Source organism: Ochotona curzoniae, unplaced genomic scaffold, assembly GCF_017591425.1.
Source record: "Ochotona curzoniae isolate NIBS_2020 unplaced genomic scaffold, NIBS_Ocur_1.0 contig_2364, whole genome shotgun sequence".
Taxonomy (NCBI): domain Eukaryota; kingdom Metazoa; phylum Chordata; class Mammalia; order Lagomorpha; family Ochotonidae; genus Ochotona; species Ochotona curzoniae.
In genome coordinates this window covers 372-25403 of record NW_024465434.1, presented here as the reverse complement: position 1 = coordinate 25403, position 25032 = coordinate 372, and the positions used below count along the sequence as shown (strand labels likewise).

The 25032-nt window shown below is 43.3% G+C and overlaps 1 protein-coding gene and 1 long non-coding RNA gene across 2 annotated transcripts in view; one reads left to right on the top strand and one right to left on the bottom strand.

Moving 5' to 3' along the window:
• Window positions 1-8876, bottom strand: part of THOC1 (THO complex 1) — a 48756-nt gene extending 39880 nt beyond the window's left edge. The window contains exons 1-7 of the mRNA XM_040974016.1: window positions 8727-8876; window positions 6490-6563; window positions 6340-6400; window positions 4417-4483; window positions 1211-1329; window positions 754-802; window positions 373-468 (exon numbers count right to left, since the gene is read on the bottom strand). Of these exons, the coding sequence (XP_040829950.1) occupies window positions 373-468; window positions 754-802; window positions 1211-1329; window positions 4417-4483; window positions 6340-6400; window positions 6490-6563; window positions 8727-8780 (520 nt within the window). The 5' untranslated portion in view covers window positions 8781-8876. The remainder of the gene's footprint in view (window positions 1-372; window positions 469-753; window positions 803-1210; window positions 1330-4416; window positions 4484-6339; window positions 6401-6489; window positions 6564-8726) is intronic.
• A 6118-nt stretch (window positions 8877-14994) lies between these two features.
• LOC121152127 lies at window positions 14995-24220 on the top strand. The gene is made up of 4 exons (XR_005883241.1): window positions 14995-15265; window positions 15702-15822; window positions 22173-22226; window positions 23762-24220. It is a non-coding gene; the product is annotated as an uncharacterized LOC121152127 (long non-coding RNA).
• The last annotated feature ends 812 nt before the right edge of the window (window positions 24221-25032 follow it).

The window sequence follows — 25032 nt, the reverse complement described above, 5'->3', positions numbered from 1 at the left end:
GTTCCCTTGACAGAGAAAAAAAATAGCACCAACAAAAACCAAAGGCAAATGTGAAAACCATCCCAGTAAAATAACAACAGAAGACTAAACCAAAGAATCAAAAAAACCATTGCTAAAATTACAGGACCAAATTAACAACTATTCATATTATCTCTGGACGTAAATGGATTAAACCCATCAATCAAATGTCACAGATTATTACACTGAATTAAAAACCAAAACCCATGTTTCGTTGCCTATAGGAGACACATCTCATGAACAAAGATCACTTTTTAGGACCATTTTCTTCATTTTCATTATGACAGACTTTAATACATTGAAGTGCTAGAAAGAACTTTATGTGAAGAATTTATTTAGAGTATAAAAACTTACCTGACTTTTCAGAGAGAGGAAATAGTCTGGCCAAAAAGAGTTGAATTCGTCCACAGAAGACTGTATTCTGTGATTTAGATAATCTTCTTAGGAGATCTAAAAACATTTGGAAGTAAGCATTACAAAGGAAATATCCTCCAATCTTTATTCGATGTTTCTTTTTAAGTTTTATCTGGAGTGTCTGTCACACACTTAAGCCCTTTCTGCTGCTCTTCCAGGCACATTAGCAGGAATCTGATTTAAAAGCAGAATGGCCTAGATTGAAGCTGGCACTCTGATATGGATGCTGGCTTTGCAATCAGTGGCATAAGCCACTGTGCCACATTGCTGGTCTTCATATTTACATTTTCAAAAACAATTATTTATCATAGAATTACTTACCATTGCACATACGCAGTAGATAGTTCTTCCCAGCAGAATAAAATGTATTCTGAAATCAGGACAGAAATTATCACTATTCTTTAGAAACTGCTGTTACCCCTTTAATACTAAATCACAGAAATAAATATTAATGTATATTAACTTACATTGGGAATCTATTATGCCATTTTTGCTTCAGCAAGGTAATGTTTTAATATTTCCAGATTTTTAAGAAATCATGAAATAACTAGAATAAATGTGTGACACTGTATTTATTTTTACTATTCAGTCAAAATGTCTACATGAAGTTGTTTTCTACACATGGCTCTTATTAGCTCTATCCAGAAACCACAGCATACAATTCTGTCATGGGAACTTTCTGGCAATTTACAATATTAGAAGCATAAGCAAAAGATCTTCTTTCAGAACTATGAATCTACAGAAAAATATCAATGAGAAAAGAAAGCAAGGCACTTACTGATTTCCAAGTAGCAACATTTTTTTCCACAAAAGTGAATATTGTGTCACATTGATCCAAAGGAAGACAATCCAAAACATCTCCCAACAATACAAAAGGTGTAGATGCAGTGCAAATACCTTCAAGTGGAACACAAGCCAATTTAAAAGTTTAAAAACTGTAGAGTAAAATAGCCTATTAAAAAATTCTGAAAATAATCTTAAATGGGACACTTTATTATTTATTACAAGGCTTTAAAAGCAACCAGAAAGTTCCAAAATGGAACATACTTAAGTATTTTTCAATATGCACACTAAGTAAAAATGACATAACTTTTGATAGCATCTAGAACAATTATTGATGTTAGTACTTTTTTCCTGTGACATCATCATTTTACATTTAATTAATTTAATCCTTATAACCCTATGAATTAGATGCTATTACTATCTTCATTTTGTAGAACAAGAAAGAGTTGAGTGACTTGCCTGTATTCATGCAGCCACAGAGCCACTCCAGTAATAAAGCTGGGACACAAGCCCAAGCAGTCTGGCTCATAGTCTGTTTTTTCCATCATTGAATTATTCAAAAGAATATAATGCATCCAATTAAAAGAATGATTATGATACTGATAGTAACTTGGAAATTCATTATGATACATTAGGCGAAATTATAGCAGGCAGGCAGATGAGGTGAGATGAGACTTGGCCAAATGACCTGGAAAGCCCCTTACAACATTCAGATTCTGTGATATCACTTGTCCTTTGCATTCAAAAGATTTGAGGGCACATGCCTAACCCTTAGCCACAGTTTAGTTTAGCATTTAACCCACATTTACTAGCTGCAGAACTTAAGAAAACTATCTATACACCACTACAAAACATTTTGAGTTGGCAGTATTAAGTGATGGCATGGGAATCTCCCTTCTGTGAGCGACAGCAAAATAACCAGAACTTGCACAAGCTGCATCCCAGCTATACACTATACACACCCCAGGATATAACATGCTATATTTGCATTTCCTTATTTTCTTTACAGTGTTTTCTTCTGCCTAACGTATCCTCTTCCTCATCACACACTACACTCTGAATCCACATTTCAAAGCACAGTCAATGTTAGCTCATCTGGTATCTCTGAGTGAAGCGCCTCTGTAATCACAACCTAATGCACATTTACTATAAACATTTAGCATATCCCAATTATCTCTGCAACACAGACTAAGATTTTCAAGGGTGGATCTTATTTGCATATTTTAACTAGTGAGTGACACCAAACAGCAGCATAATAAACATCTGTTGAATTGAACTTTAAAACATGAATAATTTGAGAACATTTTACCATTTTTCTCTCAAGAAGCAACTTGTCTCAAAAATTCATTTACATCTTTATTTACAGTTTAAATTCACAAACTCTCATCTTTCTCAACTAAGAGTTCTAATGGTACACTTTGCGACAACTTCAAGGGTTAAAACACCCTAGTTATGGGTGGGACTTCTCCCTCAATATCCCCCTTTATCTCAGATACACGAAGGAAACAATATGGAAATAATAGTCTTACCCACTTTCCTATGGCCCTTGAACCTTTTTACCCTAATTAACTATGTAAAGATTGTCAAAAATATAACAAAAAATGAAAAAAAAAAATACCACCCCAGTTTAACAACAGCAATCTGAAGGCACTCACTGGCCCATGCACACACTGTAAACTAGGCAAGGAATGCTGCACTGTGGAAATCACTTACATACATTCATGAATGAATGATTATGTAGCTTACATAAAAATTAAAAATGTAAAGTCAGAAGTTAGGAACTTAAGCTCACTTCATTGGGACACCATTTTTACATTATGTGTTAAAGCTTTAACAGAAATTAAATATTAAAATAATATAGTATGTGAAAAGCATTTTACAGATTAAAAGGTACTTTTCACATACATAATTTGAATTAATCAAACTAGTATCTTAACCAGATTGGTTAAACAATGCTGGTAATTTTCTCATTTGTTTCTGAAAATTTTGAATGAACTTCTTACATTGTTGGGCACTATGTACTTACTATGTCGCTTAAAACTATCCCATAAGGCACTGCCCCATTTAAAAGCCCTCTGCCTAGTTTTCGTGCCAGTCCTTTTATAGCTGTTCCTTCTCCTAATCCAATTCTCCCACAGCTGCTCCTTAGCAGATACAAACATTTTACAGGACTTTACTCCACGCTCCTACTTTTTCCTCACCATTCTTTTTCCTTTTAAAACTAAGGGTTAATTGGAGAAGCTTAGAAAAAGAAATTCCAAAACACATGGTAACTTGGAGGTTGTTTGTACAGATAATAACCAAAGAAACTCCAAAAATTTTAGAAGCCTAATTACTTGTCTGATAAATAACTTATGGAAAGATTGTTTGAAAAAAATAGAAGCTGTAAAAGTAGATATATCAACAATCAGATGACCCACACACCAGGTGTTTCCAAAGCCACACTATGGATTCCTTGCCCACCATATAAAATTCAACATTTTTCACATTCAGGACCTCAAGTCTCAGCCTGAATCGGGAGCTTGGCTCTTTGGCCATCTCTACTCTTTCAGGTCTACTTTCTTCTCTTGTAATAAATGGTTGCTGTTACTTACTGTGTAAACCTGATTCAATTTATTGTGTCAGGTTCAAAAGAACCTGGTCCCAATTTTCCACTCTTGACTCCAACACTCCTGTTCCCCACAATTCTCTAGCTATGCTGAACTTGGTCCTTGCATAGTGAGCCCCTTCCCTGTTCCTATCTGACAAACCCACCATCCCTCATAGCCCAACCATCCTATTACAGCTTCCTCGCTAAAACCTTTCCTGATTCTTGATTCTGATCACTTGGAAAGTCATTTTTACCCTAATGTCAACAACTTCAACTACAGTAATTACAACAGTTAAGACAGTTACATATTTGTTTCCTCCATTAGACACTAGCCCTCTATAGGCAAGACTGATCACCAAATCTCCAAGTCTGAGCTCAGAAGGCACAAAGGAGATACACTATACTTGTGGAATCAATGAAATCAGAGAACAAAAGAGTGCCAAAATGTGCCCAGTGTAACAGGGATGAGAAATAAGTATGACCTAATTTCATTAGGGCAATTCATAGCGTGAAGAATGAGTAAAATCAGACAGGTAAAGAGATAAGGGAGAGAAAAAAAATTTAAATAAAACATGTCCAAAATTACTTAAAACACACACATATGCACTTACCTTCAGTTACGCCCGCAATAGCAAGAGAAATAATAGCTAAAACGTTTTCACACGAGGAATGATTTATCTACAGAGGAGAAATAATTCAGGGGAAAAAGTTCATGCTAATCTGATACCAATAAAAGCATATTCTGACATCAAATTTTTACAAATACAAGAAAAAGTATTTCCTATAGAATATAACATTTTTAAAGATAAACTATAAAAAATGGAGAGTAACACAATCAGTAACTGCAAAAGTATGGCTAGTAAATAAAAATTGGGCAACAAACTCAAAATCCAATGGTCTCAGAAGACTGTATACCAGCACTAATAAGGCTTTAAGATAATCAAGCACAGAAGTGCTGAGACCTTAATTAATAGCAGGGGGCAAAGGCAAGACTGGTGAAATTAGTGCACTTGTGAGAAAAAACAGAAAGCTCAGAAAAATAATTTGCCCAATGCCTCACCACAGGAAAGTACACCTGAAAAAGAGGCAGGGACCACTTCCATCCAAGCCTTTCTAATAAGAAAGGACATTGCACTGTGGCAATTACAAAAAATGCACCTTTTTAGACACCAAGGATAAACTGCTGACATTTTTACCTTTCATTTAGGAGTTCTACTACTATTTATATTTATTTTTTATAATATTTATATGTTTTTAAAATATTTTATTTTTATTGGAAAGGCAGATATACAGAGAGAAAGACTGTCTATCCATTGGTTCACTCCTATAGCTGCAATGGCCAGAGCTGAGCTGATCTGAAGCCAGGAGCCTTCTCCAGGTCTCCCACATGAGTGGAGAGTCCCCAGGTTTTGTGCCGTCCTCGACTGCTTTCCCAGGCCACGGGCAGGGAACTGGATGGGAAGTGGAGCAGCCAGAATTAGAACCAGTGCCCACATGTGATCCTGGGTGTGCAAGGTAAGGACTTTAGCTATTAGACGACCATGCTGAGCGGCAAATCATATTTTTTCATGATTAAATTTCTTCACTGATGTTGGGCAGGCCTTAAATTTTTTTTAAAGATTTATCTTATTTTAGTTACAAAGTCAGATATACAGAGAGGAGGAAAGACAGAGAGGAAGATCTTCCATCTGATGATTAACTCCCCAAGTGACCACAACATCCGGTGCTGTGCCAACCCAAAGCCAGGAGCCAGGAATTTCTTCCAGGTCTCCCTTATGGGTGCAGGGTCCCAAGGCTTTGGGGCCATCCTCCGCTGCCTTCCCTGGCCACAAGCAGGGAGCTGGGTGGGAAGTGGGGCCGCCGGGATTAGAACTGGAGCCCATATGGGATCCTGGTGGATCCAAGGTGAGGACTTTAGCTGCTAGGGCACCACGCCGGGCCCCAGGCCTTAATTTTTTTAAAGGTTTATTTTTATTGGAAAATCAGATATACAGAGAGGAGAGACAGAGAAAGATTTTCCATCTACTGGTTCACTCCCCACGTGGCCACAACAAGTAGAGCTGAGGCTAGGTAAAGCCAGGAGCCTCCTCTGGGTATCCCACATGGGTGCAGGGTCCCAAGGCTTTGTACTTTCCTCAACCTCTTTCCCAGGCCACAAGCAGGGAACTGGATAGGAAATGGAGCCACCAAGATTAGAACCAGTGCCCATATGGGATCCCAGCACATGCAAGGCAAGGATTTTGCTGCTAGACTACTGCGCCAGGCCCAGGTCTTAGTTATTTACCCATGTTTTCTCATGAGGGCTTGGTATCTCATTTGCATTCTTGGATGAGATATTCCTGCTAGGACTGCAGCTCACCCTCGCATATCTCACTAGGAAAGGATTTTCTTATTAAACCAAACAAACTACACTACGAAAGAGCCTTTTTTTTTTTAAGATTTACTTATTTTTTTATTTGAAAGGCAGAGACAGAGACAGATTTCTGCCTGGCTTATTAGCTTGCTATCAGTGAATAAAGGAAAGACATACTCACAATTTCTTCTTCAAGAACACCTCTGAAAGCCTGGTCAAGAGTACATTTTTTTTCATTTTCACTATTTTAAAAAAAAAAAGAGTCATTTAAAATTTGGCTCTGCATAAGTATAAAAAAGTAGGAAATTATTTTTCACAGGGAAATGCTTACCTGCCAGGTAACTGGCCAAATGTACTCAACAGCGGCTTGATATTTTTGTTGTTCAGGGCCTCTCTGGTAGATTTCTAGGCAAAAATGGCAAATAATTGGAATAATTCTATTACCAAAAAAACAGCATTTCTGGCCCCATGTGAAGCAAGATCCTGTCCTGTCCTGTCCCAAGAGTTTGGCTCTCACTGTCCTCAAAGGTTTTCAACCCACTCACCATTTCAAGTCCCTCAACAGAATGGTTTATTTAAAAGAGAAAAACATATCAGTTATCAACACTAGGTCTTTCTCCGCATACAAAATTTATACCTAAACAAGTACCAATTTTTCTTTCATAATTCCTTTTCTAAATGACACTTATTAATACATATCCACATGCCTTTAAATCTTGCAAGCGCTTCCTAGACTTTTCATCTTAGGATTTCCTTCCTACCATCTCCCACCTCTTAAATTCCATCTCATGAGAGTATTCTACTTAAAAACAAACTAACAAAAAAAAACAGTGGTTCCTTATTTACATGTTTCAGCTTTGAAATGTCATAGCTTTCTCAAAGACCCTGTTCATGTCAATCCATTCTTCCTTATTTACAACTTCTTTCTGTACCTTCAACTGAAGTCTAGCCACCTGCTTTTCTTTAAGCTGACTCCAATATAGTCACAAACTATGCCACCCTTCCCACCTGCTCACCCAAATGCTACCTTCCTCAAACCCATCTCGAGTCCTATCTCCTGTCAGCTCCACGCTCAGCAGTCCCCGACACACAAAAAGCATTGATCATAATTTAAAGACAACACCTCAAAGTCATTCATTCCATAAAAATACACACATGCTTGGGAAATAATCTTATTACCACAGGACTTAGATCTACAGTAGAAAGTCCAATTCCTGCTTTTATGGGCTGAGTAAATTGGAGCCTGTCTCTTTATCCCCTTGTCTCATCAGTGAAATGTGGGGGATGGCTGTGGATCCTTATTACTAGCTGCAGCAGCACCACATGGGAATTTGTTAAGTAGAGAATGTTGGGCCCCATTCCTGATCCACTAAACCAAAACTGTCAGTTCAGGAGATTTCTAAGTGATCCCAAAATAGAGACGACCAAGAGGCACTGGATGCAGTGGTCTTTAACTACATGGCCCCTTCAAGGATCCTCATAGTTGTAGCAGAATTTCAAAGTAGTGGGACCGCAGCACAGCACACACAGAGATTCTGAGGATGTGCACGGGTTATTGTCCATTAAAAAAACAACCGGAGGCAGACACTGGCCCCAGTGGTCCACACACTGCGTGGGGCACTGGCCGTGTTCCTGTTCCAGTCTCCTGCTGATGCACCGTGCGGGAGGGTTCACCCGGCTGGGCCCCTGTCACCGACACGGGACACCAGCCCACGGGTCCCTGGCTCCCTGCGGTTGCTGGCATTTAGTGAACACAGTCTCTCAGAGAAAAGAAAAAAAGACTTCTTAAAAACCAGCAACAAAGGAATTTAACATTAGGGAGGAGAAAAAAAAAAACTCGCAAACAAGAAAACCACTCAGTATCCCAAGAATGCGTTTTCTTTCACAGGATTTTCGTTTTGGCATTTACTAACGAAGCAGTTCAAACATCTGAGTAGTTGAGTCATGTCGTAGAAATACTGGTACGAACTCTCGAGACGAATACAGCCCACTTAAGAGCAGCAACGTCTTCATACAAACTGCTCTCCCATGGGCAACATAAACGCGAGTTTCCGACATCAACAATAAAACTCAGTTTAGTATTGTGAGGGGCGGTGTCTCCGTCTCTACCTCACAGGGACAATAAAATCCAGCCTACTCCGCAGTGTTGTTTCTCATCGTGTTTCCCTTCTCGCTCCGAGGGGATGTGTTGGCCTCTCCCCGCCTTCAGCCGAACAAGAGCCTCACCCTTGGGAAACGGGGAAGCTTGAAGGCGTGAGGAAGAGGCGGCGTTGACACCACCTGGCGGGAGCCCGTCCGGCCCCTCAGTGGACGCCTGCCCGGCTCCCACACAAGGCTGCGGGGCCGTCCAGCACGCGGGGTCCCCGGCGTCCCGGCCAGCGGAGTCCGGCGGGCGCCTTTGCCTCCCTCCCAGCCCCCCGGCAGGGCCAGGAGCGGAGGCTGCGGCGGACACGCCTCCGTCTTGCTTTATGGGCGGGAGGCGGAGGGGGGCAAACCTGCAGAAATGTCCTAGAGGAAAGAGAAAGATTAGCCCTGGGTCAGGCCAGCGCACACCCGCCAGGGGCTCACCGTAAACCGAGTACGCGCTTCGGGCAAACTGAAGAGCGGCGGAGTCGGAGACATCTTCCTGGCTGCGCGTGCCCGCCACCGCGCCGCGGCGCCCTCCGATGACGTCAAGCCGGGAGCAGCGAGATTGGCTGTGAGGACGGCTAGAGTGGCCTGCGGGCGGAGGGGCTGGCAAGCCCGGCTGTCGGGAATGAACGAGGTGGCTGAGTCTCCCGCTCTAGGCTTAGTCCTGGTTGTTGGGTAACCTTTGGGGCTAAGGAGACTTGCACTTTGGCTCCTGGGTAAAGGCCTGTCGCGCACGAGCGCTCATGCGGTCTTCCTAATCGGAGGGAAAGGGAGGGAAGATGCAGAGGGTGGAATGAATGCTCATTGCGGCAGGTGACCGCTGCCCGGGCATCCTAGGCAGGTGCCTAATCTAGGGACAGCTTCAAGCTGAGGCTGTTTTGGCAGGGCCCTGGATAGCCCGCCTTCAGGCATCCCCGGAGCTTGAGGTCAGAGTGAAGGCTGGTTCAGACGGTGGGTGTGGGCAGTGGAGCTTGTTCTTGGACATCAGAATGACACTTGTCTCCTAGGGTTGTTGAAAAACCTCAAGTGAGATAATGTCTTGTAGGTGAGGATTGTCAAGCAACAGTACTCCTTCTATATACCTTTACCCTTAGAATGACTTTTATTTCCAAAGAACCAGGAGCAGTGCTGTACTTGCTTCTGACTGTGAAATGGGCAGCATCGAGTTCCGAAGAAACACCGTTTGCAGACCCCTCATCCCCTTTCCCAGAGGAAGCTTGGCCTGCGAGAGGCCATGTGGCAGGAAACTTGATTTAGGCTGTGGGACCACTACCATGAGCTTCCTGGGAGCTCATGAAGTCTTACCTCAAAATTTGCTTCTGGAGATCCTGCTTGTACTAATGTGGGTCTACAAAGAAACAGGCATCAAATGAGATTAGATGTGCATGATATTTATTGCGGAGAAAGCAAGAGAAAGATGGAGAGCTTGCAGACATCAGTGAAGCCATGCGGGGTGGGAGTGGGAAATAGGATTAGGTAAGAAGTTTCTGGGTGCACTGTAGTTGCAGGAAGGGGTTGGCTTTCTTACTGGAGAAGCTACCTTGTGGGTTTCATGTAATTAGGTTGCTCTGGTGTGTCTGCTGTCTCATTATTGATTGGAGCCAGCCTTAGAAGGCATGACCCAGGGTGAAGGCCACTGTTCCTGCTAGGACAGGAGGTAGACTAAGTAGAGGTGGCCCATTGACCCACCAAATGGCGCAAGATCTGGCATTGGGAGAGTTTCTAACGGAGGAGCTAAGGAAACTCCTCTGTCGGGAGAAGATCCCTGTAGGTGAGCACAAGAACCACAAAGGGAGCAGTTCAGACCAGGCCAGGGAATGGTAGGTACCGGGTAGCATTCACAGGTCAGGGGTGAACCAGGCTGGGTCAGTTCATATCACCCGATGACAAATCCTAGCACCAGAAAGAAGGATGGGTCCGGCTGAGTTGGGCCGCAACCATTTTATATGAGGGCAGGACAAGGTGCTGGCTGGGTGGGCCTAGGCTCTATAGCCCAAACCAGCAAGAACTGGAACTGGGGGTGGGCCAGTCCCAGCCAGATTACAACACTCACTGGTAAATGCCGAGGTGGGGCAGGATGCCAGAGTGGGCTGCAGCACCCAACCAGCACACGTGAGACCCTATAGGGGAGGGAGAGGGGGTGAACCGGATAGGGGAACTGCATGGGTCTCCCCTGCTGGACCTCCACTCCCACGGGTGAATGTGAGTTAGAATGGTGGCAGACCAGACTGCAAGACTACATACCTGTTGGCCTCATGTGAGTTGGATCAGGGGAAAGCCAGGCTGGGTTAACTTTTGTCATATGGTTTTGACTTTCATTTTATTAATGGCTAAGGATGTTGAACATATTTTCAGGTGCTTATTAGCCATTTGTGTCTTTTATGGAGAAACATTTGTTCACATAGGCCGATTTTTTATTAGGTTGTCTTTTGATTGTCACATTATAAGAACATGCCATGTGTTAGATACAAGGCCTTTACCACATTTTCTCCCATTCTGTGGGTTTTCTGTTTTGTTTTGTTTCTGTGTATCATTCAAAGAACAAGTTTTTAGTTTGGTGGATGCCTTGTTTATTTGATTTCTGTTTACCACGTGTTTGGGGGTGGGGGGAGATCTTAAGACCCAACTGCTAATCTAAGGTCACAGAACTGTTACATCCATTGTTATAAGATTTGTATAGTTTTAATGCCTACGTTCAGTTCCCTGAGCCATTTTGTGTTCATTTTCATGCATAGTATAAGGCAGAGGGTCTAATTCCATTCTTCACACATGGATGTCTAGTTATTTTAGCATTATTTGTTCAAGACATTAATCTTTTTCAATGTTATTATCTTTGATTTTCTTACAGAAAACCAAATGGCCATATTGGTGATGTTTTTCATTTGCATTCTGTTGATCTAAATTTGATCTGCTATTTTCAGTAGCACACAGGCTGATTACTGTAGCTTTGAAATACATTTTGAAATTTGAAGAGGGAATCCTTAAACTTTTGTCCTTGTTGAAGATTGTTTTGACTAATTTTGGTTCCTTGTATTTCTGTGTGACTTTTAAGGTAAGTGTGACAATTTCTGCTTAAAAAACCAGCTGGGATTTTGAGAGGGATTTAATCGAGTTTGGAGATCAACCTGCTCCTGTTTTGAAGGATTGCTTTGGTCACCAAAATGCTATTTTATACTCTACTTTCTCTTTCTTCTAAAACAAAGTGTTATCATTGCTCCTGATGCAGAAAGAAAGGAAGAAAACCTTTTCATCTAAATGTGATCTTGTTTTTATCTGCATCAGTTTTCTGATACATAAATGGGTTAGTAGGTGAAACAAATTTTTTAAATCTTAAGGAAATTCATTTCCTCATCTTTGTTGCTTTTCTGGCTGGGGTGTTGATGACTTAAAGTAGTTTGGATCCAACACATACAAAAGAACCTGAGAATTCTGCCAAAATAAAGTATCAACTAAAGGAGATTATGCATGTAGGTTTTTGGTATACATGTTCAAATTGGATTTATTTATTCATAAGGCAAAATGAGTGAGAGGCAGAGAAAGAGAGAAATGATCCATCCACTGAGGTCACTTCTGGTGAGGTTTATTTGGGGATGCCACAACTGGGCCATTGGCCTCAGAACTCCAAACACAGTGAAAATCACAGGATCTGTGGTCTGATCGTGGACTGCACTAGGTCGTCTCCTTGATTTTTTTTTTTTAAGATTTATGTATTTATTGCAAAGTCATATATACAGAGAGGAGGACAGACAGAGAGGAAGATCTTCCGTCCAATGATTCATGGCCGAATCTATGCCGATCCTAAGCCAGGATCCAGGAACTTCTTCCGGGTATCCCACACGGGTGTAGGGTCCCAAAGCTTTGGGCCCTCCTTGACTGCTTTCCCAGGCCACAAGCAGGGAGCTGGATGGGAAGTGGAGCTGCCGGGATTAGAACTGGCGCCCATATGGGATCCCGGCGCATTCAAGGCGAAGACTTTAGCCACTAGGCCACGACGCCGGGCCCAGTCTCCTTGATTGTTAAAGGCTGTGCAGTGAACTGCATGCCTAGATGCACATGGCAGACATGACAACCAGTTTATTGAGACCTGCAGAGGGGATCTAGTACCGTGGAGGGCACAACAAATTTGACAGCTCTCCCAGCCAAGCTTTGACAATGAATACTGGGTGAGTAGAGAGTTTAAGATGGACTATGTCAGGCATCTCAGAACTACTGAAACTACTTAAGTGGTATCCTTGGAGCACGATTCACTTTGGGAATCTAGGATGACAAGGGGTGGCTATCTCCCAGCCTTGGGTACTGGTATAGCTGGGTTCATGGGATTGGCCCTCCCAACTTTCCCTAGATGCGGGAAGAAAAGAGATTGAAAACAGTTGTCTCATTTGCTTTCCTGCTATTCCTTGAACTTCCCCACCCTAATTGTTGGTCCACATGAGCATGCATCCTTTTTAAAAATTTGTTTAAATCTTTATTTCTATTGCAAAGTCAGATATACAGAGAGAAGAGACAGAGAAGATCTTCCATGTACTGGCTCACAGCAGTGACCACAAACAGCCAGAATTGAGTTGATCCAAAGGCAGGAGCCAGGAGTTTCTTCCAGGTTTCCCACGTGGATTTAGGGTCCTAAGGTCTTGGGCCATCCTCGACTACTTTCCTTGGACAAAAGCAAGGAGCTGGGTGGGAAGCATGGTTGCTGGAACACAAGCCAGCATCCAGATGAGATCTCAGCGTGTGCAAGGCCAGGACTGTAGCCACTGGGCTATCATGGTGGACCCACATATGCATCCCTCTTAACTCTGTAAACATCATCACAAATAAAATACATGTATTATTAAAGAAACAGTTACTGGAAAAATCATTACAATCCCCAAATGAAATACTCCTAAGGTACTAAAGCTAAAAAAAGGGAAGTAATGCTGGCAATCGTTATAAACTGGGATGGGGAATACCTGGCCCATGAGCCATTTAAAACCAGCTAAGTCATTTGGTCTCATCCTCCTTGGCAACCATACATAGAAATCAAAATTCAACAAATTTATGGCAGGCTATTTTTTAAATTGATAATGTCATATGGTCCACAGTAATGTTATTTATACCCAATGGCCCTTAGGAGGAAAAAAATGTTTCCTACCCTCTGTAAATAGAAACTACAGTATGGATAGTAAAACAAGAAAGAAAACCATTAGGACACTCAAAAGAATCTGACCTAGAAAAATCCAATGTTGAAAAATCGGGAAGGCTTTTGAAAGAAATAAAGACATCCTAGTAGTGTGACTGCTCAATGATAAACATTAAATATGCAAAGAAAATTCATGCTACATTCTACAAGAGCAAAAAATGAATTTGTCTCCAAACAAAAATCAATCTTCCAAGTTCAGCTTGATAAGGTAATAACATTTCAATACAAGGTATCAATAAATGGTTGTGAAACTATAGGTTAAAAAAGGTGGGTGGGGCCCGGCGCGGTGGCGCAGTGGTTGAGGTCCTTGCCTTGCACGCCCGGGATCCCATATGGGCGCTGGTTCTAATCCCGGCAGCCCTGCTTCCCTTCCAGCTCCCTGCCTGTGGCCCGGGAAAGCAGTTGAGGACGGCCCAAGGCTTTGGGACCCTACACCCGCGTGGGAGACCCGGAGGAGTCTCCTGGCTTCGGATCGGCATAGTATCGGCCGTTGCGCTCACTTGGGGGGTGAGTCATGGAACGGAAGATCTTCCTCTCTTTCTCTCCTCTCTGTATATCCGCCTCTCCAATAAAAAAAAAAAAGTGGGTGGTTTGGTCAACTGTAAGATTGCTAGCGGGAACATTAATCTGTTGACTAACCTCTGTTTATCAGAATGCTCTTGCACAAGCCTTGGGCTCCATGATATCTGTCTATGTCCTGAAGGCCCTAAGTGCTTACTTCCTTGACTCTTCCTCTGTGTTCAAACTTTGTCTTTCACCTTCTGTTTTCTCTGCAGGTGTCTTCCTATATCATTATATTAATTTCAACTTACACCTTGTGCAAGATTTGCAAAACGTTACTTGTAATTATGGGTTAAGTTCCCTATCTCTGTTAGTGTAGAGGTCACTTCTTCATAGCTGTCTCACTACCCCCCATACTCACACCAAATCTGCAACTGAATGTATGTGCAGGCTTACTCTTCCCAAGGGCTTTCCACACCTGAATTTGCTATTTCCACCATTCCCTCTGTAATCCAGGCTCAACACTTTCAGAGTCACTGACCACTGCTTTCTCTTTGGTTCCTATTCTCCTTGCCAACCACATTTTTTTTTTTTTTTGCAACAATATTTTGGTGATTCCGGCGCCCACAAGGCGAGGATTTTGCCACTGCACCACCGCACCGGACCCCACTCTCCCATTTTGGCCCGTCGCTCAAGCTGGGGTGGCTGCAGCGACGTCCGGCGGGGCAGAGCCAGGCCGGTGCCCAACAGACAACAGCAACGGCCAGAAGAGCGGGCGGCGAGACGGACGGCGAGCGGATCCTGCAGGCGCCGACTGCGCATGCGGAGCGCGGACGCTTGGAAAGGGAACCGGCCCGGCTCGGCGCGCGCGCGCACTGGGGCGCCTCCGCAGGGCGGGGCCTGAGCCGTCCCCGGGCGAGGCGGGCAGCGGGGCGCGGCCGGGGCCTGGCGCGCCGGCGGAGAGCGCCGAGGGCGGGGAGGAGCCGGAGGCTCGGCGGGCCGGCTCTGGGGAGTCGCTCAGGGTCCCGGAGCGGTCCTGTCGGAGCGGAGGCGGAGCTGTCGCTGCTCCCGGGCTCTGTCGGGGCAGCTGCCGGGGCTCGCCCTCCTCGAGGCTGCCGCGCGTCCAGAGAACTGACGAGAAGGGAAAGGTGCTTCTTACTCCTGTTTTGTAGCTCACATAGGTTCTGTTGGATGCAGGATGGTTTTTCGTGGGAGTTCTCAGCACTTCTGTGCAGGTCGGACTTCGGTGGTCCCTCCTCGGCAGGTCCACCTTGGTCGCAGTGCTTCTCGCCCGGCCCACGTGAGTCCCAAGCACTCAGCCCTTCCAAGCCCAGCGCGTCTGTCAGGGAGAGTTATAGTATTAACGCCTTAAGAGAATAATCAGTACGAGTCAAACGTCGTTTAATTTTATGGGATAAAAAAGAAAATAACGTCAGAGGGCAAAAGAAAAAAATCAGTGTGAAGTCGTCCCTAATCGCTCAGGTCGCCCGGCTGCCCACAGTTCTCTCCTGGGTGTGGAGCGCCGCAGGTTCAACTTGCAAACATTGAGCGGAATGTGAGACTGTGACTTGACCAGATCCATTGTCAGACATGCAAATCATGGGCATTTTATTCCTACTTGAATTGTTTCATGGACTTGGTGTGAGTGGGTGAAAGACTTAGCACTCAACCTGGGGATAGAATGATGTTCTTCACTGATTTCAGAAGGAGTTTCATCAGTTTTTACTTTTGCCTAGAGGTCACTGGGAAGGCAGTGTGGATGTTGTCCCTCCGCCTGGAAAATGCTGCCCGTGGACCGTTGGTCTTTCTGTGTGAAAGCTGTGGCACTGCGTCAGGCTCATCCAGCAACCCTATAACGTGAGTCAGAGGCCAGGAATATGGTGTTTGAAAAATATTTTATTAGATGCAAGAAACATTTACATATGAGATCCTGTGCATAAATCAAGATAGGAAGTAAGTCTTCACAAAAATCATAACAAAGATGACCACTGAACTTCAGGTATTTCATTAAATGCTTTTGCAGTGACTTTTCTTGGCTTCAGTATTTTCAGTCAGTCATGTGAATTAAATTTATTTTTAAACATAGAGCTTAAAAATGAATCTGGCATTTGTCCCAAAATAAATGTTTAAGCCCAGCTTGTCCTTTCTTTATTTTATTCCTATTTTTAGGTAGTCTAAGAAATTTTACTGTTTACTCATTCCTTTTTAAGGCCCTGAAGTGGGTAAATTACCTTTTTTTGTTAGTGACAGGCTCTCCACTCATTATGTCCTTCCCGTTCATACTCATCACAGCTCCTATCGCTCACCTCAGTCACAGTTTAAGGATGTCCGTAATAAATATCTGAAAACACAATTTTTTTCTGTTATTTAAAAATGATATTTCATCATTTTCTTTTCCTTTCGATCAAGCAAAGACATACTGAAATCAAACCTCCTGCCTAAAATTCTCTATGACTAGAAGAGTGACAGTAGTTAATACTGACCGATTAATAAATAGCATCCATCTATACTCCATGTGTGCCTATCTGAAGCCTGGGGCCAGGAGCTCTTCCTCCAGATCTCCCACATGAGTGCAGGGTCCCAAGGCTTTGGGTTATCCTTGACTGCTTTCCCAGGCCACAAGCAGGGAGCTTGATGAGAAGTAGGGCTGCTGAGATTAGAACGGGCAACCATATTGGATACCAGAGCATTCAAGGCTAGTCACGACGCCAGGCCCAGGCCTCTATTTTTATAAGGTTCTTGATTTTCTTTTTCATCACTGTAGCAACCCATTGGTATTTTTGTTGCATGTTCATTAACTTCATGTTGATGAAAGTTTACTGTTTTTCTCTGTTTGTGGACCTTGTTCTCTGGCTCTGTATTTAAGGGGATGCATAATGGAAATGTAGAGCAAACTGGTATATTCAAATGTGCAGACAGAGTGCAGTATGTCTCTGTGCATATAGACCAAAAATGAGCTGCTGGTGAATCAGTCGCAGATGTCTTGGTAGTAGGATGTAGGACTGTCCAACCGTGTCCATGCCTACATTGTCAGGAGACACTTCAATAACAGTATGGTGGACTTAACACTGTTCACGAAGGACACCCACTATAAAACTAGAGGGGACATCAATGTGGAGAGGGACAGGAAATCCAAGAGCCTATCAAACTTTATCATAGAACCAAAACTTTAAAGAACTTTTACACCAATATTCCATTCCCTGGCTAATTATTAATTAAACAATTAAGATGCAGAGTGTTGGGGATGGAATAGCTCAAAACCAAGAGACAGAGAATCCTCATCTACTGGTTCCCTTCCCAAATCCCTGCAGCAGTGGAGCCATTCCTTGACACATTCTCAACTTGTCATGAAATTTTATTTTTATAAACTGCTATACTCAATTAGTTTTACCTTCATTTTTTTTTTTAGTGTATGTGCATTGTCTCTCAATCTCTCCTCTCTTTTCCTTCCTTTTTCTTTTCTCTTTCATCATAGACATAATGCTACCTTCAGTAAATTGTGAAGTGGTTCTATCCTTGCTATTTACTGCAGGAGTTTGTGTTTAATTTTTGCAATATCTTTAAGTGCTTAATATAACTTACTAGTGAAATCTGGTTGAGTTTTTGGTTGAAATGTTTCTAAATCTTGAGTTCATTTTCTTCAATAAGTACAGGGTTCTTCTAGTTACCCATTTCTCCTTGAAGGATCTCTGCTTATGTTTTTTAAGCTGTTAACCTGTTTCATTTAAATTACTGCGTTTGGGGGGAAGAACTTTTCAGTCAAATACTCCCACTGACCTTGTGATTGGAGCATCTCTAGTGATGACTGCTCTTTGATTCCTAATATTGGTCATTTGTATCTTCCTTTTTTGGGAGGGGGGTCACTTTGGCTGGAAGCTTTGCTGAATTTTGGCTTCATTGTTTATCACTATTCTGTTTTCAATTTCATAGATTTTCATTCCTCTTTTTGAAGATTTGTTTGTTTCATTTGAAAGGCAGATGCACAGACAGGAGAGACAGAGGGAACCTTCCTCTGGTTCACCCCCCAAATGGTCGCAACAGCTGGAGATGAGCTAATCTAAGCCAGGAACCAAGTTTCTCTGAATCTCCCATGTGGATACAGGGGCCCAAGAACCTGGACCAAAACCTGCTGTTTTCCAGGCTGATTTAGAAGTGGAGCAGGCTGATTTAGAAGTTAAAGCAGTGTCCAGATGGGATGTTGGCACATCAGGCAGAGGCTTACCCTATTACCTATGGTGCCAGTCCTAGATTCATTCAGCTGAAATATTTTCGAAGTTCCCTTTATACTTTTTCTCTTCTGCTGGTGCTGGCACTATGGCTTAGTGGGTTAAGTCATCACCAAATGCTTTCTGGTATGAGCCCTGAACCTTGGCTGCTTTGCTTATAACAGAGCTCCTTGCTAATGCACCTGGGAAAGTGTTTGGGCTCATATACACACATGGGAGACCAAAACCATGTGCTGGCTTCTTCCCAGTCCAGCCCCGGCCATTGTTGCCACATAGGGAGTGAACCAGTAGACCTCTGAACCAGTGAATGGAAGACTTTCTCTCTCCAAAATCTGCCTTTCAAATAGAAATAAATAAATCTTTAGGAATAAATAAATACATAATATCTTTGTTAAAAATAAAAAGTAACTTGTTTTTGTTATATGCTTACTTAGAAGAATATAGTTTACTATCCCAATGTTTGAGAAGTTTCATAACTTCTGCAGTTGCCTTGTTTGATTCTGTTCAGTCTATATATGTATATATCAAATGTATATATGGATATTTGCCCTAATTTTGTTAATTGTGATACCATATTCACAATATAAATATATTATATTAACCATTTAGAGCATCTATTTGTTTGGTGGACACAGAAAAAGATTAGACAGAGAAACAGAGAGAAGAACTAAGTTCCATCAATTGGTTTATTCTCCAGAAACAGGTGATGGCAGGCCCTGGGCTGCAGGTGGGCAGGGGCGGAGCCAGAAGCCAACAGCCAGGAAGGCAATATAGATTTCCCATGTGGATGGCAGGAACCCAACTACTTGAACTGCACTGTGCCTCCTAGAACCTGCTTTGTTGGGAAACTGCATTCAAGAGCCAGAGCCAGGACTTGAACTCAGGCACTCTAATGTGGGATTCAGAAGTCTCCACCTTGGAGCTGAACACCTGCCCTAAGTCTTACCCTTTCCAAGTGCACAGTTCAGTGGCTTTAAGCACATTCACAGTGTTGGGTAATCATCACCACTGTTTCTGCAACTTTCTCATCATCCCAAAGTGAAACTCTGTACTCATGAAACAAACACACTCCATTCCCTCCAGCTCCTTGCAGCCTCCACTTTAATGTCTGTCAGTATGAAATGGCCTGTTCAGTGCATGTTGTTGTTTCAACTTGTGCTTTATATTCCAGATCCTATCTATGTTGGTAAGTGTCCCATGTGCATTTGAAAAGATTGTATATTCTGCTTTTAGGTCAAGTTGATTGATAGGATTGTTCTTTTATACCTTACTGATTGTTTTAAATGACATTTTAAATTGATTTTCTGAAAAACAAGTGTTGAAGTCTACATGGATAAATGTGGATTTCTCTAATTTTCCTTTGATTCTGTTAGTTTTTGTTTCATATATTTTGGTGTCTTTTGTTAGGTACAATACATTTAGGGTTATTATGTCTTCTTTTTTTATGTGTGAGGCAGAGAGAAAGGGCGCTCCCAGCTGCTAGTTCACTCCCCAGTTACCTGAAAGAGCCGAGACTGGGCTGTGGCCAAATCCAAGAATTGAGAACTCACTCTGGCTCTCCTCAGGGGATGGCAGGAACACAGTTACAGAGTAATGACCTGTGCGTCCCGGAGTACACAGGAGCAGGAGACTGGAGGAGGAGCTGTGGCCAAGCATCAGAGCCAGGTGCTCTGATGTGGGTGTGGGTTCTCAGTGGCATCTTCCTCAGTAGGCCAGTGCTGATACCTGTTTTCTTTTGATGAGTTACCCATTTGTAATTATGCAATGATTCACTTTATCCCTGAAAATACTTTTCCAAATCTCCTTTAATGTAAGCCTTCCAGATTCATGAACTGGCAGTATTCCATCTCACATTCCCCAGTGATATCTCTTAATCTAGCTTAGTTAGAAACTTCTGTAGTTTACATGTTTCTAAATACAACACTGTTGAGCTTAACAGAACACAGTGAGAGGTGTGTAGTGACTGACACATATAATCTCCAAATTCAAGGCAATCTCACATTAGCAAAAGAGAAAATTTAGAACACATTCTAGGGTGTTTATAAGAGTAATGAAGTTTGAAATCCTACATGGAACTCTTTGTTCTGGATTTCGTTATGTTTTGAGAACTCTACGCTGTTTTCTTGTCTTACAAGAAACTACTGTTCTTCTGAGAAGTAATGTTCTTCCGGTAAACATCAGTGGGACCAAGCACCAGAGTGGCCCTAGTGGCATAGCACACACATTCCTAGTTCCCAGATGCCAGGATTGACTTGCTGTTTATTCCTGGAGCTCTGAGGAGTGGAGAGTTTGGTTAGGTTGCTTTTACTCCTGGCCAGGCAGCATGAGATAGCATATCTTGTTGTGTCATTGGTGGAGAAAAATGGTCTCCTCTTGCTCACTATTCATGAGCGTTATTTTCGTGGCATGGGCTTTCCCCAAAAACGTGGTACAAACTAGGAAACAGCTCTTACTGCTAAAGTTTAGGAACGCTGTCTTTGGTGATATTTGGCAGAAATATTAAATGATGAAAACAGGGAATCTGCTTCCTGAGCCCAGTTTTCTCTTCTGAAATATAAAGATGATGATTACCTCAGATGGCTGGAGCTGGGCCATTCTGAAGGCAGGAACTAAGAGCTTATTTCTGGGCCCATCAAGATAGCCTGGCAGTACAGCATCAGCTGGCAGAAGCTGGCACTGGGGGCTAGTTCTGTCAAGTCAAACCACAGAACGATGTGGAGAGTGCATAATCTGGGAGTGGGAGAGGCCTGGGAGGGAAATAGTGGGTTCATCCCTCTTGGGTTACCACTTCCACGGGAGGACATAAAACTAAGACAGTGGCTGGGGTGGAAAGGGGTGTGGGACAGACTGGATTACTGCTACACATACTGGCAAACCAGGGTAGGGGGCGGGCCTGGAGGGGGTTATTGTGGGTCGCTCCAACTAGGCTGCAGCTCCCACTGGTTTATGTGAGGGCCAAGTATGTGCTGGGCAGCGCCAGGCTGGACTGCAACACCCATTGTTTCCAGTGCAAGTTGGGAATGAAAACAGAACCAACCCAGCCATTACAACCACCAGCTGATCAGGGCAATGGACTGTGCCAGGCCCTGTACTTGCTAGCACATACAAGAATCTGGTTTGAGAACACCTCAGACAACGTTTCTTTGGAAATCTTCCTAATCTAAATGTTGGACTCAGAACCCTTACCAAGAAAAGAGAGAAGACAGAACAGGTCAACCAACCATCTCAGCTATGATGGACTATGTCAACCAGTGGATTTTTCAAAGACCTCATAGTGCTTGGAGTGGCAACATTGGCAGTGGTTCACAACTGTTGAAATATCAAAACCACATGAGCAAGATCCTCAGAGCATGCCCTACATTCGGGACCTGGGGAGGGTGGGAAATTGGGTGGGCCTTCTCCCGTAATTCCCCCCTTTAAACATGAAGGAAACAACATGGAAAAAAAAAGATAGCCTGGCAGCTAACGTCCTTGCCTTGAGCACACCTGGATCCCACATGGGCATCGGTTCTAATCCTGGTGGCCCTGCTTCCCATCTTGCTCTCTGCTTGTGGCCTGTGAAAGCAGTCAAGAAAGGCCAAAGTCTTGGGACCCTGCACGCTTGTGGGAGACAGAAGAGGCTCCTGGCTCCTGAGTTTGGATCGGCTCTGTTCCAGCCATTGCAGCTGCTTGGGGAGTGAACCATCAGACAGAAGATCTTCCTGTTTCCTCCTCTCTGTATATCTACCTTTCCAATAAAAATGAATAAATATTTTTTTTAAAAAAAGTGCTTCTTCCCAGTCTGCAAGACTTGGGCCTACCTCTTCTGCTTTCCCCGGAGTATTAGCAGAGAGCTGGATTGGAAATGAGGCAGCTGGGAATCAAATTGGTTCCCATACGGGATGTCAACATTGCATTAGGCAGCTTAACTTATTACACCTCAAGACTGGCTCCAGTTAATTAATTAACTAATTAATTAATCCAAAAAATCTCTTCACCTAGGTCGTGCTGGGAAGTTCCTTGAAACAAACCAACAAAAGCACAAGAAGAAGGAAGGTATGAATCCTATCAAGTTTCTTTGTCTTGAACTCAGAATATTTTTTTTCCTTGCATTATTTTAAAAAAAGATTTTTTTATTGGAAAGGGTATTTACAGAGAGAAGTAGAGGCAGAGAGATCTCCCATCCACTGGTTTACTGCACGGATGGCCACAATGGCCAAAGCTGAGGTAATCAGAAGCCAGGAACTTCCTTGGTGTCTCCCATGTGGGTTCAGGGCCTCAAGGACCTGGGCAATCTGCCTCTGCTCTCCCAGGCCATAAATACAGAATGGGATTGGAAGCAGAGGAGCTGGCACACGAGTTAGTGCCCATATGGGCTGCTCCTGCTGGCAGAGAGAGAAAATTAGCTCTTTGAGCCCTCATGTTGGTCCTAGAAAGTTTTCCTTTATGCTGTCCTACAGGATACTTGCTATTCCAAACTGCATTCAAATAGTTTTGAGGTTTCCCATGAGTTTCACTTGACATTTGGAACATTTTTCCAGATCAGAAATCTTCTCAAATCATTTACACAGAATGTAGGTGTTACAATTACACTATATGGGCAGAAAGGATCTGGTGTTTGGCAAAGATACCACTTGGTTGGTATGCTCATGTCTGGCTGCATTTCTGATTTCAGCTCTCTGCTAATGTACACCCTGGGGGCACTAGCTGGTGGGCTTATGTGTCTGGGTGCCTTTCACCTACATGGAAGATCCAGATTGAGTTCCAGGCTCCTGGTTTCATCCTTGCTCCACTCTGAGTGCTGTGGGGAGTGAAGCAGCAGATGGCGTGTTTCTCTCCATTGGTCTGCCGCTCTAGCTTGCAAGTAAAATGAAAAGAAATGAAGTGTTTTTAGTTTACCTGAGTGGAAAGAAAAGTACACCCTTCAGTTTGGTACTAGGATGCTTCCTGTTTTCTCCCCCATAATTGTCCTGTGAAGTTTTGGAAAATACTGTACTTGTTAAGCCAAAGAAGAGATCAAGGTAGTAGCTACTGCCACTGCATTTTTATCCTTTCTTTAGGAGAGCTGAAAAATATGGAAAGGGGTCTACTTCTAGCTTATCTAGATGACAAGAAGATATGAGTAAATTTGGCTCTCGTGTTGCTGTCCTTTGGCTCCCACACCACTGGCTGCCTGGCAGAATGAGTCACTTGCTGCTCTGTGTCCAGGCTTAGATACATGTATGGCCACAGCCCTGCTCTCACTAAAAGGTTGTCACTCAAGTTCCTTTACCTGTGTTGACAGAGCTACACAGGGCAGGCTGGGCACATCAATATGCTTGTTGCTGGGACACCAGGCTGTTTCCATGGCAGCAGGCCACTGCTGTTTGTTACTCTCTTGACAAGTGCATACACCTGTTCCTTAAGAAATATGCTTGTTTTCCATCACTATGAAGCAAATACTGATTAGGAAATGACACAGCTGCATGGTGGCAAATTCTCTGTAGATTTCAGGAGGAGTAACATCAAATACAACTGCATGTCTGTCATAGCAAATCTTCGTATGTAATGAAATATTTATATGTTTGACTTTTCAATTGTGCTGTTTCTAGCCCATCATATGCCACAAAGGATTGGAATCAACAAAAGATTTCTGAAACCACCCTCCCATCTGCTGCACATGGTACTCATGAGGTGAGTAATTGTTTGTTTATTTATTTGAAAGGCAAGGGAACAAAGAAAGAAATAAGGAGAGCCTGAGTGAGAGAAATCTTCAGGCTACAAGTTTACTCCCCAAATGACTGTAAAGGCTGGGGCTGGCTCAGGCCAAAGCCAGGAGACTGGAGCACCATGCATGTTTCTGGATTGGAAGCAGAATGGCTGAGACTTGAATTGGCGTTCCAATATAGGATACTAATGTGGCAAGTGATGGCTTAATGCCAGCCCTGAGTGAATTTGTGGGTTTTTATTGTTGTCTTTGTTGCTGTTAGGGCTGAGTGTGATAGCTCAGTTGCTAAATTCTCATCTTGCAAGTGCTGTGGTTCCCTATGGGCGCTCCTTTGTGTCCTGGCTGCTCCACTTCCCATAAAACTCTCTGTTTATGGCCTGGGAAGGCAGTAGAGGATGGCTCAAGCTTTGGGACCCTGCACCCACAGCCTTTAGACCCTACACCAATGGGAGACCCAGAAGAAGCTTCTGGCTCCTGGCTTCAGATTGACTGAGCTCCAGTTATTACAGCCATTACAGCCGTTTGGGGAGTGAACTAGCAGATGGAAGATCTTTCTATTTTTTCACTTTGTAAATTGGATTTGGCTTTGTGGGAATGGCAGAGTTAGAAGGACAGAGAGAGAGAGAGAGAGAGAGAGAGAGAGAGGTGGGGCTTCCACCTGCTGGTTTACCTCCCAAATGGCTGCAATGGCCAGAGCTGGCCAGTCTGAAGTCAGGAAGCAGGGGCTTCTTCCAGGTCTCACACGTAGATGCAGGATCCAGGAACTTGCGCCAGCCTTCACTGCTTTCTCAGGCCACAGGCAGGGAGCTGGGTCAGAAATGGACTAACCTGGGCTTGAATGGTCATCCGTATGGTATGCTGGCACTGCAGGTGAAGGCTAAGCCTGATAGACCACCACGCTAGCCTCCTGAGTGAGGTATTCTCTGAATGGTTTTTCAAAGATTACATATGATGGCTTCCTGGTAAAGAAGAAATGATAATTCCCCATCTCTTCCTCTTACTAGTATCCAGTTGTCACCACAGTCACTGCTGCTACTGAGTATAACTGCTAGCCAGGAGCAAGACTTGAGTGACAGCACAAATTGTAAGGAGGCCCTCACTTCCAGGGCCATGAAAATGCACTGCTGCCCCCAAGCACCCAAAGGCAGTCCCAAG